This window comes from Vulpes vulpes, chromosome 9, assembly GCF_048418805.1.
Source record: "Vulpes vulpes isolate BD-2025 chromosome 9, VulVul3, whole genome shotgun sequence".
Classification (NCBI taxonomy): Eukaryota; Metazoa; Chordata; class Mammalia; order Carnivora; family Canidae; genus Vulpes; species Vulpes vulpes.
The window spans coordinates 39,259,917-39,274,502 of NC_132788.1; the positions used below are offsets into that span (position 1 = coordinate 39,259,917).

The 14,586-nt window shown below is 33.2% G+C and overlaps 1 protein-coding gene across 1 annotated transcript in view; it reads right to left on the reverse strand.

Moving 5' to 3' along the window:
• The window catches only part of LOC112918520 (phospholipid-transporting ATPase IB-like), a 162,864-nt gene that overhangs the window by 30,531 nt on the left and 117,747 nt on the right, over positions 1 to 14,586 (reverse strand). The window contains exons 28-29 of the mRNA XM_025996587.2: positions 12,658 to 12,780; positions 7,958 to 8,036 (exon numbers count right to left, since the gene is read on the reverse strand). Of these exons, the coding sequence (XP_025852372.2) occupies positions 7,958 to 8,036; positions 12,658 to 12,780 (202 nt within the window). The remainder of the gene's footprint in view (positions 1 to 7,957; positions 8,037 to 12,657; positions 12,781 to 14,586) is intronic.

Below are 14,586 nucleotides of genomic sequence, written 5' to 3' on the forward strand. Positions count from 1 at the left end.
ATTGTTGTGTGTGTCTATTTGTGTGCCGATGCTGTATTATTTTATTATAGCTGTATAGCATCTTGAATCTAGGATTGTGATACCTATCTCCAGGTTTGTTCTTTTTTAAGATTACTCTGGCTGTTCAGGATCTATTGTGGTTCCATACAAGTTTGAGGACTATTTGTTCTAGTTCTGTGAAAAATGCTATTTGGTATTTTGATCAGTATTACATTAAATCTGTAGATTGCTTTGGATATTATGGACATATTAACAATATTAATTTTTTTCAATCCATGAGCATTGTTTGTCTTTTCATTTGTGTTGTCTTCAATATCTTTCATCAAGGTCTTATAGTCTTTGGAGGATAGGTCTTTTATCTCAATTAATTTTATTTCTAGATATTTTATGCTTTTTTACACAATTGTAAATGAGATTGCTTTTTAAATTTCTTTTTCATTATTGTTTAGAAATGCAACATATTTTTTAAATTTTTATTTATTTATTCATGAGAGAAACAGAGACAGAGGCAGAGACATAGGCAGAGAGAGAAGCAGGCCCCCTATGGGGAGCCTGATGTGGAACTCAATTCCAGGACCCTGGGATCATGACCTGGGCCAAAGGCAGATGCTCAACCACTGAGCCACCCAGATGCCCCCAAACAGATTTCTTTATATTAATTTTGTATCCTGCAACTGTATTGAATTAATTTAATACATCTAATAGTTTTTTGATGGCAACTTTAGGGTTTTCTGTGTATAGTACCATGTCATCCACAAATAGTGACAATCTTACTTCTTCTTTACCACTTTGGATGCCTTTTATTTCTTTTTTCTTGTCTGATTGCCAAGGCTGGGACTTCTAGGACTATGTTGACAAAAGTGGTGAGAGTGGACATCTTTGTCATGTTCCTTAGAGGAAAAGCTTCCAGTTTTTCACCATTGAGTATGATGTTAGCTGCTGGTTTTGTTACATATGGACTTTGTTATGTTGAGGTTTATTACCTCTAACCCTACTTCGTTGAATTTTTACTATGAATGCTGTTGTATTTTGTCATATGCTTTTTCTATATCTACTAAGTGATCAGACATTTGGTTTTTTTTGGTTGTTGTTTTTTGTTTTGTTTTTATTTTATTTTTTTAATAATAAATTTATTTTTTATTGGTGTTCAATTTACCAACATACAGAATAACACCCAGTGCTCATCCCGTCAAGTGGCCCCCTCAGTGCCCATCACCCATTCACCCCGACCCCCCACCCTCCTCCCCTTCCACCACCCCTAGTTCATTTCCCAGAGTTAGGAGTCTTTATGTTCTGTCTCCCTTTCTGATATTTCCTACCCATTTCTTCTCCCTTCCCTTCTATTCCCTTTCACTATTATTTATATTCCCCAAATGAATGAGAACATATAATGTTTGTCCTTCTCCGATTGACTTATTTCACTCAGCATAATACCCTCCAGTTCCATCCACGTTGAAGCAAATAGTGGGTATTTGTCATTTCTAATGGCTGAGTAATATTCCATTGTATACATAGACCACACCTTCTTTATCCATTCATCTTTCGATGGACACCGAGGCTCCTTCCACAGTTTGGCTATTGTGGACATTGCTGCTAGAAACATCGGGGTGCAGGTGTCCCGGCGTTTCATTGCATCTGTATCTTTGGGGTAAATCCCCAACAGTGCAATTGCTGGGTCGTAGGGCAGGTCTATTTTTAACTCTTTGAGGAACCTCCACATAGTTTTCCAGAGTGGCTGCACCAGTTCACATTCCCACCAACAGTGTAAGAGGGTTCCCTTTTCTCCGCATCCTCTCCAACATTTGTAGTTTCCTGCCTGGTTAATTTTCCCCATTCTCACTGGTGTGAGGTGGTATCTCATTGTGGTTTTGATGTGTATTTCCCTGATGGCAAGTGATGCGGAGCATTTTCTCATGTGCATGTTGGCCATGTCTATGTCTTCCTCTGTGAGATTTCTCTTCATGTCTTTTGCCCATTTCATGATTGGATTGTTTGTTTCTTTGGTGTTGAGTTTAATAAGTTCTTTATAGATCTTGGAAACTAGCCCTTTATCTGATACGTCATTTGCAAATATCTTCTCCCATTCTGTAGGTTGTCTTTAGGTTTTGTTGACTGTATCCTTTGCTGTGCAAAAGCTTCTTATCTTGATGAAGTCCCAATAGTTCATTTTTGCTTTTGTTTCTTTTGCCTTCGTGGATGTATCTTGCAAGAAGTTACTGTGGCCGAGTTCAAAAAGGGTGTTGCCTGTGTTCTCCTCTAGGATTTTGCTGGAATCTTGTCTCACATTTAGATCTTTCATCCATTTGAGTTTATCTTTGTGTATGGTGCAAGAGAGTGGTCTAGTTTCATTCTTCTGCATGTGGATGTCCAATTTTCCCAGGACCATTAATTGAAGAGACTGTCTTTCTTCCAGTGGATAGTCTTTCCTCCTTTATCGAATATTAGTTGAGGCATTTGGTTTTTATTAATCCTTTTGTTAGTGTGATTTATCACACATTGATTGATTTGTAAATATTGAAAGACACTTGCATCCCTGGAATGAATCCTACCTGATCATGATGAATGACTTTTTTAATGCATTGTTGAATTTAGCTTGCTAACATTGTGTTGAGGATATTTGCATTCATGTTCATCAGAGGCCCATAGTTTTCATTTTTTATAGTGCTGGTTTTGGTATCAGGGTAATGCTAGGCTCATAGAATGAATTTGGAAGTTTTATTCCTCTATTTTTTTAGACTAGTTTGAGAAAAATAGTTATTAACTCTTCCTTAAATGTTGGGTACAATTCACTTGTGAAGCTGTCTGGTCCCGGACTTTTTTGGAGGGTGATTTTTGATTACTAATTTAATTTCATTACTAGTAATTGGTCCGTTTAAGTTTTCTATTTCTTCTTGATTCAGTTTGGAAGATTGTATATTTCTAGGAATTTATCCATTTATTCTTTATTGTCAAATTTGTTGGCATGTAACATTTTATATTATTATATATAATATATATTATTATATATGTATAATATTATATTATTATGAGAATATGTAATATTCTCATATTTTTGTATTTGTATGATGGTGGTTGTTTTATCTCCCCCTTCCTTTTGGACTTTGAGTCCTTTCTTTTTTTCTTAAAGAGTGGCTAAAGGTTTATCCATTTTGTTTATCTTTTCAAAAAAGCAGCTCTTGATTTCATTGATCTTTTCTATATTTTTACTTTCTTAATGGTGTCTTCTGATACACAATTTTAAAATTTTGATTAAATCCAATTTATTTATTTTTGTATTGTTTCTGTTGTGGTGTCATACATCTAAGAACCTTTACCTAACCAAAGTAAAAAATATTTATCCCTATAAATTCTTCTAATTATTTATACTTTAATACTTTCATTTAGTTCTATTTTGAGTTCACTTGTATATTTTGTGTGTGGAAAATGTCCAGATTTATACTTTTGTATATGAATATCCACTTGCCTCAGAACTATTTGTCAAAAAGAGTGTTCTTTCCCACCCTTCACTGAATTGCATTGGCACACTTGTTAAATATCACTTAATAATAAATATGAGGGCTTATTTCTCAATTTTATTCATTGAGCTATATATATCTATGCTTATGTCAATATTGCATTGTCTTGATTACTGTAGCTTTGGAGTAAGTTTTGAAATCAAGAAGTATGAGTTCTCCAACTTGTTTTTCTTTTTAAAGTTCGTTTTGGCTATTCTGAGTCACTTATATTTTCATACAATTTTAGAATCAGCTTATCCATTTCTGCAAAGTCAGCTGGTACTTCAAAAAGGATTTAATTGGGCCTTTAGACTGATTTGGGAAGTACTGCCAGCTTATCAGTATTACATCTTCTAATCCACAAGCATGGGCTATCTTTACATTCATTTAAGCCTTCTTTAAAGTCTTTCAGCAAAGTTTTGCAATTTTTAAAGTATAAATTTTGCACTTCTGTTAAATTTATTTCTAAGAGTTTTCATTTTTATTCAGTAGTTAATAGAGTTGTTTTCTTAATGTCATTTTCTGTTTCCTTATTTGTTGTATAGAAATAAAATGGATTTTTGTATATTAATCTTGCACTCTGAAACGTTAATTTATCGCTTATAATTGTATTTTAATTTTAGCATTTTATAAAAATAACATAATTTTAGCATCATATATATGAATTTTACATATAAAATTATATAATATGCAAATAGAGATCATTTTACTTTTGCTTTTCTGATCTGGGTAATTTTTATTGCATTTCTTGCCCAACTGTGCTGCTTAAAATTTCCACTAAAATAGTGAATAGAAATGTTAGAAATATCTTTGTCCAGTTGTTGATTTAGGGGAAAGCATTCTGTCTTTCACCATGAGGCAAAATGTTAACTATGGGGTTTTTGTAGATGTTTTTTGTAAGTTGAGGAAGATCCACTCTATTTCTACTTTGTTGACTGTTTTGGGGTTTTTTTGTTGTTGCATTGTTGACTGTTTTTATCATGAAGATGTATTGGCTTTTATCAAATGCATTTTCTGAATTTATTGAGATGATCATGTAGTTTTTGTCCTTTATTGTTATGATGTATTAGATTAATTTATTGTGGGATTAAGTCAGCTTTACATTCTTGGGATAAATCCCATTTGGTGTTTATATATAACCTTATATATGTTTCTAGTTTTGGTATGTGGAAATTTGGATGAAGATTTTGCATCTATACTATTTTATGACATTTCTTTTTAAATCACTTATGAAAAGAAAAGAAGAAAAAATATAGATTTACACTATCATCATACCTGATTACATAATTACCTTTACCAAGGCTCTTTGTGGATTGAGTTTACTTATTTTTAATCTGAAGAATTTCCTTTATTATTTCTTGAAAAATATGTAGTAGAGTAAAAAAATAATCTCTTTTTCTGTTTATATGGCAATGTCTTTATTTTGCCTTCATTTTTGAAAGATTATTTTGCTCGGCATAAGATTCTTGGTTGAAAGGTTTTTTTTCAGCACTTTGAATTTGTCATCCCAGTGCCTTCTGGCCTCTATTTTTGTGTGTGTGATGTAAAGTCATCTATAATCTTACCCCTTGTACATGAGTAATTTTTCTTTTGCTGATTTCAATATTATCCCATGGTTTTTGGCTTTCAACATATTTGCTCCAATGTGTCCAGATATAGATCTCTTTGCAGTTATCTCACTTAAAGTTTACTGAACCCCCTGGATGTGCATATTAATGTTGTTAAGCTAATTTGAAGTTCTTTAGCTATCATTTCCTTGAATATTTTTTCTACTTCATTCTTTTCCTGCTCTTGTTCTAATACTCCCATATGCCTATATTGGTGTGTCTAAAGCTTCTTATATTTCTGAGTCTGTGTTCATTTTTCCTCATTCTACTTTCTCACTGGTCTTCAAATTGTATACTTTCTATTAATATAAGATCAGGTTTCATAATTCTTTCTTCTTCCAACTCAACTGTACCATTAAGCCACTCTAATGAATTGTTTAGCGCCACCTGCAGCCAAAGGCGTGATCCTGGAGACCCGGGATCGAGTCCCATGTCAGGCTCTCTGTGTGGTGCCTGCTTCTCTCTCTGCCTCACTCTCTGTCTCTATGAATAAATAAAATCTTTAATAAAAAAAAAAAAGTTTTCAACTCCTGAATTTTTATTTGGTTCTTTATTATAATTTCTATCTCATTATTGACATCTGTTTGATGTACCTTCATACCTTCAAACCTTTAAGCATTTCTTTTGGTTCTTTGAACATGTTTATATGGGCTAATTTGAACACTTTGTTAAATCTGGCATGTAGGCCCTCTCACAGGCAGTTTTTGTTACCTACTTATTTCTTGGTGTATGGGTCATGCAGTCCTATCTTTTTGTGTGTATTATACTTTTTGTTTATTGTTGAAAATTGGAAATTCTACATAATATACTCTGGATACTAATTCCCCCCTCCCTTCAAGATTTATATTTGTTTTGATGCTTGTTTATTTGTTTTGAATTTGGCTGGCTATTTTAGTGAAGCCTATTTCCCCAGTGTCAAACCTTGATATCACTTAGAAGGTCCAGCTCTGGGAAAGCACAGAGTTACCTTGGTTTTATCTTTTCTGTCTTGACTGTCTTTTTCTCTTATTTCCCCATTAAACTATCTGACTCATTTGGTATTACACCAGTTTTTTAGGCTTCACTAATTACCCATGGATTAGTCTATTGTTTTTGAGAAAGTTATGGGACATAAATTGTACAGCAGTCTGATCCAACTAAATTCAGGCTGAGAAAATTTTGAGACAAATCTTTGAGGTTTGTTCTTACCTCAAGGAGAGCTATTTTTATCTGTTTCTGTCCCTGGTTTTCTCCGGTAAATTAGTAGGCCTATGATTTAGTTTATTGGTCTCAATTAGGAACATCCCTAGACTTGAACTCTTCCCCTAGTCTGTTTCAAATAGTCACTTCCTTTGGGAAGAGTTTTGGAGTCCTCTCTTCTTAAGTACTACCTCTCACCATAGGCAAAATCTTATTGCTACTACTCTTGAGGATAGTGAGGTTGTAGTCACTGGTCTTCTTGGCTTGCCTTCCCAACAATCTTTTAGAGATTCTCTGTCCTACAAGCAAGCTTTGGTGAGAGTGATAAGTGACCCAATAATCTTAGCCTGTCATGCCTGTAGTAGAGACTCTGTCCTATGGATATAAATTGATTGGAAAAGGGGACCTCTAACCTCTTGTTCATACTCATCAGGAATTTTGCCTCTGTAACTCAAAATTGTGGAGGATGAGAAATGCTGGTGGCTGCCTTTCCTGTGAAATATAGTAACCCTGATGGGTAATTGAGAAGACTAGTAGTACTACACTATTGACCACATCTGCTTGCAGTGGAGCTTCCACCAAGCTAGGTTGTGAATAAGAGAGGGAAGGAGTAGATCATAGCTACAATTCCACAGACTCTTGATATTCTTACTGAGTTGCAGTAGACTTGCTTGAATACATATTTCTTCATTTGTCTTTGGGATAATATCCAGAAAATTTGCAGAGCTGTTTTTTTTTTTTTTATAGTTTTGGCCAGTTTAGCATATTTGAGTGGAGAGTAGACCCAAAGAGCCCCTCACACTTCCATCCCAAAAGGAACTTTTTGTAAGCTTGTGACTATATTTGTTATCATTTGAAAGTTTTGTCTATTTTGTTTTTACAAGGAAGGCCTTTAGCTATATTAATGGCAGATCCATTCATTTAAATACCAACAAACACAAACACATGCAACTCAAACTCAATGTTTAAAAAATATATCCACAATAAAGGACATATTGCTAGTAACACCCAATGAAAATTAAATCTTGTTAAAGAAAAGTAATTACATTTTACACCTTAATTTATGGCTGTGAACCCATTATACAGCAACAGCCTACTTCATAATGTATCTCCTACATTTAGATGTACTGAACCCAGGTCAGTCTGTAGAAAAACTTCACACATAATGTTTGCTTTGAAAATGTACATCAGGAAAAGGAGACTTGGTCCAATAATGTTTGTTTTGAAAATGTACATCAGGAAAAAGAGACTTGGTCCAATATATTGGTCCAATATATTGAATTTGTGTTAAAGTCTAAACTAAAGCATGAAGTTTGGAAGTGAAACAAAAAATAGACATAAATTTCAAACTTACTAACAGAAGGTGTCTATAATTCATTAGAACTGTTGTGCTTTCTATCAGACCTGCTGACTCAATTATTTATTACAAATTAACAATAAAAGCACTAATTCTCAATTTATATATGTCAAAGACAAAGAAGATGGGTTCTAAAGATCAACTCTTAAATGTCAACCAGATTGTAATATTACATATAGGGGAATATCTTTAAATTCCTTTTTTTTTTTTGCCTTCAGTTCTATCTATGAGGACACACACACACACACACACACACAGAAATACTGGCTCCAGTGAGAAGAACATGCTTTGTTGAATATATGAAACAATGAAGCCATTACCATGCTCCAACATTTTCATGGGCATCCAGAACAGAATAAAGGAGTGGACCAAAGCATTAATACATTGAAACCAAAACACCTAAAAGAAAGGAAAGCAAGAAAATTATGATAGTGCATTGGTCTCAATCTAAAAACGTGACATTATGAAATATGCTTGAAATAGTTATAAAGCCAAAATGTTTTCCTGGATATGGAAAAACTCCATTTCTTCTACTTCTAAGAGAAATGACTGTGAAAATATGAGATATTATTTGAAAAGAAAACTCAAATATAGCATACGTGTTATATAAAATTATAGAGATCTAAAAAAAAAATTATAGAGATCTAAATTATCCAATGAAAAAAGAACCGGAAGTAATTTAAAGAAATATTTTCAATACTTAAATTGTGGTATTTTAAATATAATTCCATACTGTATTTTATATGATACATTCTACACCTTTACATCTACATCCAACTCTGGTCAAAATACATTTTAATAAACCACATACAATTTTCTTAGAGGAAATCTTAATATAAAATCTCTAGGGTCAAAAAAAAAGTGCACGTTGGGATTAGGAGATGGTCGAACAACAACAAAAACAAATCTTTGTTCTTTTGATTCTAAATATATCACTTATTTTTATGCTTGCCAGGAAGACTTACAGATAAAGAACTAGAGAAGAAAAAAATGTGGAAAAAAAACATACTTTGTCCTGTGACCTAAATTTCCTGGAGCAAAGCTGTTTTTAGGAAAGAATGTTAGAAACTGGTTTAAAAACAGAGCTAATGCCAAATTGGAAAACCTCAAGACTCATGAAACATTGGGTAGAATACATAGAAGTTTTTGTCTTGGTAGTGAAGAAAAATTATCCTTGGACTTAGCACAACTCCTGTCCTTCCTAATAAATATGAAAATGCAGATCCAAAAGGATTAATTGTTTCCAGTTAACTTTCTTGTTTTCCAGAAAAAAATAAACTCAAGAATAGTCATGGTAATACAAAATAAAAAGTTTTTGCACACAGCAAAGGAAGCCATCAACAATACAAAAAAGTAACCTATGAATGGGAGAAGATATTTGCAAATGATACATCCTATTTGGAGCAAATATCCAAAGTACATCAAAAAACTTCTACAAGTCAACACCAACAAACCAAATAATCTGATTAAAAAATGGGAAGACATTTTTCTAAAGAAGACATACAGGTGGCCAACTAACACATGAGAAGAGGCTCAACATCACTAATCACCATGGAAATACAAATTAAAACCATAATATCACCTTATATCTGTCAGAATGGCTAAAATAAAAAACACAAGAAACAACAAGTGTTGGAGAGGATGTGAAGAAAAATGAACCCTTGTGCACTGTTGGTGGCAATGCGAAGTGGTACAGCCACTGTAGAAAACAGTATGGAGATTTCTTAAAAAATTAAACATAGAAATACCATGATCTAGTAATTCCACTACTCAGTATTTACCCACAGAAAACAAACACACTAATTCAAAGAAATATATGCAACTCTTATGTTTACTGCAGCATTATTTACAATAGCCAAGACATGGAAGCAACCCAAGTGTCCATTCATAGATGAATGGATAAAGAAGATGTGGTAATGTATATACAATGGGATATTACTTAGCCATTAAAAAAAAAAATGTGATTCCACCATTGGCAACAATATGGAGGGACCTAGAGGGTATTATGCTAAGTGGAATAAATCAAGCATAGAATGACAAATACCATTATTTCATTTATATATGGAATTTAAAAAATACAAGGACAAACAAAAAGTAGAAACAGACTCATCAATACAGACAACATACTGAAGGTTGCCAGAGAAGTGGAGGAAGTGACGGTGGGATGGGGTGGCTAAATGGGTGAAGGGGTGTGAAAGATACAGGCTTCCAGTTGTGGAATGAATAAATTATGGGGATAAAAGATATAACATAGGGAATATGGTATTATAATGGTATTGTATGGTGACTGATAGTAGCTACACTTGTGAGCATAGCGTAATGTACAGACTTGTGAATCACTATATTTTAAACTTGAAACTAATATAGCATCATGTTCCAACTATACTTCACTAATATTTTTTCTAAAATAAAGAAAAACTATTCATAGTTATACAAAAATATCCAACACCTAGGTATCTAATTCAGGCATCCAATTCAGAATTACCAGGCATGCCAAAAAGCAGAAAAATACTACCTAAAATAAGGAAGTAAATAAATGAATTAAATCCAACCTACAGCCAAAATAGATGTTAGAATTTGCAGGCAAGGATGCTGAAAAAGTATAACTCTATTCTTCATGTTCAAATGGTAAATAGGGAAATGGAAGATATATAAAAAAGTTCCACGTAGAAATTCTACAGATTAAAAGCTACACTTTTTGAGATAATAAATTCACTTGATAGCAGTAATGCAGATTCAACACTGCAGAAAGAAAAATTAATGGCATAGATATTGCACAAGTAAATTGAAGACAAAATAATTTTTAAAAATACCCAAAATTCAGCAGAGAGGAGAATATATGAAACAAAGATATAGATTCAATAAGGTTTTGGACAACTTCAAGTGTTTTAATATATGTGTAATTGGAAGCAAGAGGAGAGAAGATAAGCCAGAAAAAAATAGTTGAAAAAACAATGGCTGAAAATTTTCTGTATATGATGTAGACTATAAACTAGGAAACTTTTCTTGTAAAGTACAAAATGGAAAATATTTTATATTTTGGGGGTCTACATGATCTCCATTATAATTACTCAATTCTGCTATTGTGACTGTAAAGTAATTACAGGGAATTTGTAAATGAATGGGTCTAGCTATTTCTGAATAAAACTTTATAAAAGCAGGCAGGAGACTAGATTTGGCCTATAGACCATGGTTTGCTGATCTTCTTACTATAAATCTACAGATCCAAGAAGCTCAAAGAACCCCAACCACAAAAACGATGAAGAAATGAGACATCACAATCAAATTGCTCAAATTTGGTAATAAAGAAAAAATCTTCCAAAAATCCATAAAAATCTTAAACATTTACATACCTAATAACAGTACTTCAAAATACATGAAGCAAAACTGATAGAACTTTAAAGGGATATAGATGAATCCATACTTTCAGTTGGAAATTTTAGTTCCTCTCCATAATTGATAGGATAACAAACAAAATTACTAAGAATGTAGAAATTTGAACACTATGAACTTGACCTAATTTAAACATTCTGTTCAAGTAAACATGAAATATTTATAAGATAGACCATATTCTGAGCTGTGAAGCAATATATTTAAAAGGCCTATGTTTTTTCCAAATGTCCATATTTTTTTATTGAAGTATAATTAACATACAGTGTTATATTTGTTTCAGGTATACAATGTAAAGATTCAATAATTCTAAACATTACTCAGTGCTTATCATGATAAGCATGCTCTTGATTCTCTTTGTCTATTTCACCTATCCTCCTACCCAACTCTCATCTAGCAATCACCAGTTTGTTCTGTTTTTGAGTCTATTTTTTGACTCTTGTTTTGTTATTTGCTTCTTAAATTCTATGTATAAGTGAAATCATATGGTATTTGTCTTTCTCTAACTTATTTCACTTAGCATTATGTCCTCTAGGTCCATCCATGTTGTTGCAAATGGCAATATCTCATTCTTTTTATGGCTGAGTAATATTCCATTGTAATATATATATATCACATCTTCTTTGTCCATTCATCTTTGATGGACACCTGGGTTGCTTCTCTATTTTGGCTATTTCAGATCATGCTGCAATAAATATAGGAGTGCACAGGGATTAATATGTAACCTATGTAAAGAACTTCTACAACTCAACACCAAAATAATAATGATAATGATAATAATAATAATAATAATAATAATGTGATTTAAAATGTGCAGAGGACCTGAGTAGACATTTTTCCAAAGAAGACATAACAGATGGCTAACACATCAAAAGATGCTCAACATCACTAATCATCATGGAAATGCAAATTAAAAACACAATGAGAAGTCCATTTATACCTGTTAAAATGACTGAAATTAAAAATACAAGAAATAACAAGTGTTGATGAAAATATAAAGGAACCCTTGTGTACTATTGGTAGGAATGCAAATTGCTACACCCATGGTGGAAAACAATATGGAAGTTCCTCAAAAAATTAAAAACACAATTATCATTGATCTAGTATGGCACTACTGGATATTTGCCCAAAGAAAACAAAAACACTGATTTGAAAAGATACTTGCAGTATCTGTCTATATTTATTTTAAAGCTTCACTAATGATTGAGATACAGTTAGGTTTACTCTTAGGACCTGTAAAATCCCTTTAATTCCCCTGTTAAATCTCAACTCCATGATCCTAGAAAGAAATCATTCCAAAAGAATCACTCGTCTCATCTAAAAATAGGCTTACGTTCCTCTTTTGTATTTTTCCAGGACTGCCCATTACACAACATGCCTCTTGAAGCTGCTCAGTGCAGTTGGTTGGACCATATATGGTGCCTTGCTTCTTTTCCTTAAGGCTTCCCTTCCCCACATACTATTATTTACCCTCAATTCCCTGGATAAACTAAACTACAAGGTAAATGATTACACAGGGCTGCATCCCTCGGTTTGTTAATTATTTGTTTAAGCATCAAAAAAAGAAAAGACCAAAGGTAACTCTGGCATTGAGCTGAGATGAAAGACCTGCAATAAATCTTCTGTTTACCTTTGTGTTGAAAGTTTTCCCTGTCTGAGAAACTGTGTAGAGTTGTGGATATGTAAGCAGGCTCTTCTGACTGCAACACTGTTCAAAGATCCCCAGAGTAAAAGGTGGTAATGAAGTGAAAATCTACATAGAAAACAAGGATTTATTAAAAAGAACTTTTAGTCTATAACTGAGTTAAATAAAATTGTAGCAATGTCAATTTCATGACTTTGATAATGTATTGCAACTATTAAGATATCATTATGGGAGAAGCTGGTTGAAGGATAAACAGAACTATTTTTGCATCTTCTGGTAAGTCTTAAGCTATTTAAAAATAAAAATTATTTACAAAGAAGATTTTAATCAGTCACATAGATTCAAATATATAACAAATCATGGCTTCATTTTTCTAATTGATTTGATTCAATGGGTTATAACTATGTGCATATTCCTTTATGAGCTTAAAATGAATAATATTTTCTTCTGTTTAATGACCATAAAACTAAATTGAATATCTAGATATTTAAATAATAGGCATAATACTCATCAATGTATCTACCAACAATGACATCTGTATCCCTCATAAGAACCAACTGTTTTATAAGCTAGTTCACTTGCCAGGACTTGGCATGTAGTAGTTACGCAGTAAATAGTGTTGTGAATATTAGATTAAACAAAAATACATTATATAAAAATTCTCTATCTTGATCATTATCAGAAACAAAGAGATGTTTCCTATTCCCTTACTCTTCAAATATTTTGTTAACAATCATTATGGTAGCAACCATATTATATAAAAAATACACTATCCTTTAAAAAGTTCTGGACCTTGTCAAGGAGAAAACCTTGTACAGTGGATATAATAATATGAGAAAAAGTTTAAAGGGAGAAGTTTAAAAAAGAGAAGGAAGGAAAAAAGAAAGGGAAAAGAAAATGAGAGGAGAGGAAAATAGCAGGAGAATAAAGTGACATATTTCTGCTCCATTTGGTTTCTGTTCCTATGGCAGGGACTGGTCACAAAGAGCAACGAGATGGTGCAAGCTTCAGTGAGCAATTATTTTTCACTCCTCTGCTCTTCTTATGTCTGATTTTGTCTCATTGGCCAAATCAGTCACATGACCAAACCCAGAGTCAGTGTGGGTGGATAAACCAAAAGCTGTGGATACAGAGGGCATGATCAAATTGGGAGACTTTTATTATAACAATGTAACACAACACATGACTTATGTAGATTTTCTAGAATTTTATACAGAATATTGACAACAACTAAAGCAGGCATTATACTTTGTCAATCCTTTTTTTTTTTTTTTTTTTTTTTCTTATTGTACTGGCTAGGACCTACAGATGATGTTGAATAGAAGTGGTGAGAACATACATTCTTCTCCTGTTCTTGATCTTAGGGTAACAGGCTTTGCCATCAGGTATGATGTTAACTGTAGGTTTTTCATTGAAGCACTTTCTCACTGCTCATCAGAAATAAATGGCTGGTGCTGGTGTAGACTAGGGCCCCAGGCTCATGCAGGTGGTAGGCTGGCTAGGGCACCCAGATGCTGTTCATGAAGGAGAGTTTAAGTCTCTGAATGTTAAGAGTCAATTTACTTAACTTGCCATTTAGTTACATCAATATCTGCTTCATTTCTTTTTTTTTTTTTTTAAGATTTTATTTATTTATTCATGAAAGCCTCAGGAAGAGAGAGTAGCAGGCTCCATGCAGGGAGCCTGATGCAGGACTCAATCTCAGGACTCCAGGACCACACCCCGGGCCAGAGGCAGGGGCTCAACCACTGAGCCACCCAGGCATCCCTGCTTCATTTCATTTTTTTAAACATATTATTTTATATCCTTCAGTATTATCTTCTATCAAACCCTTCCATTAGAATGGCTATGGAGTAGCAACACTGATTTTTTTTTTTTTTTTAAATTCATGAGAGACAGAGAGAGGCACAGACA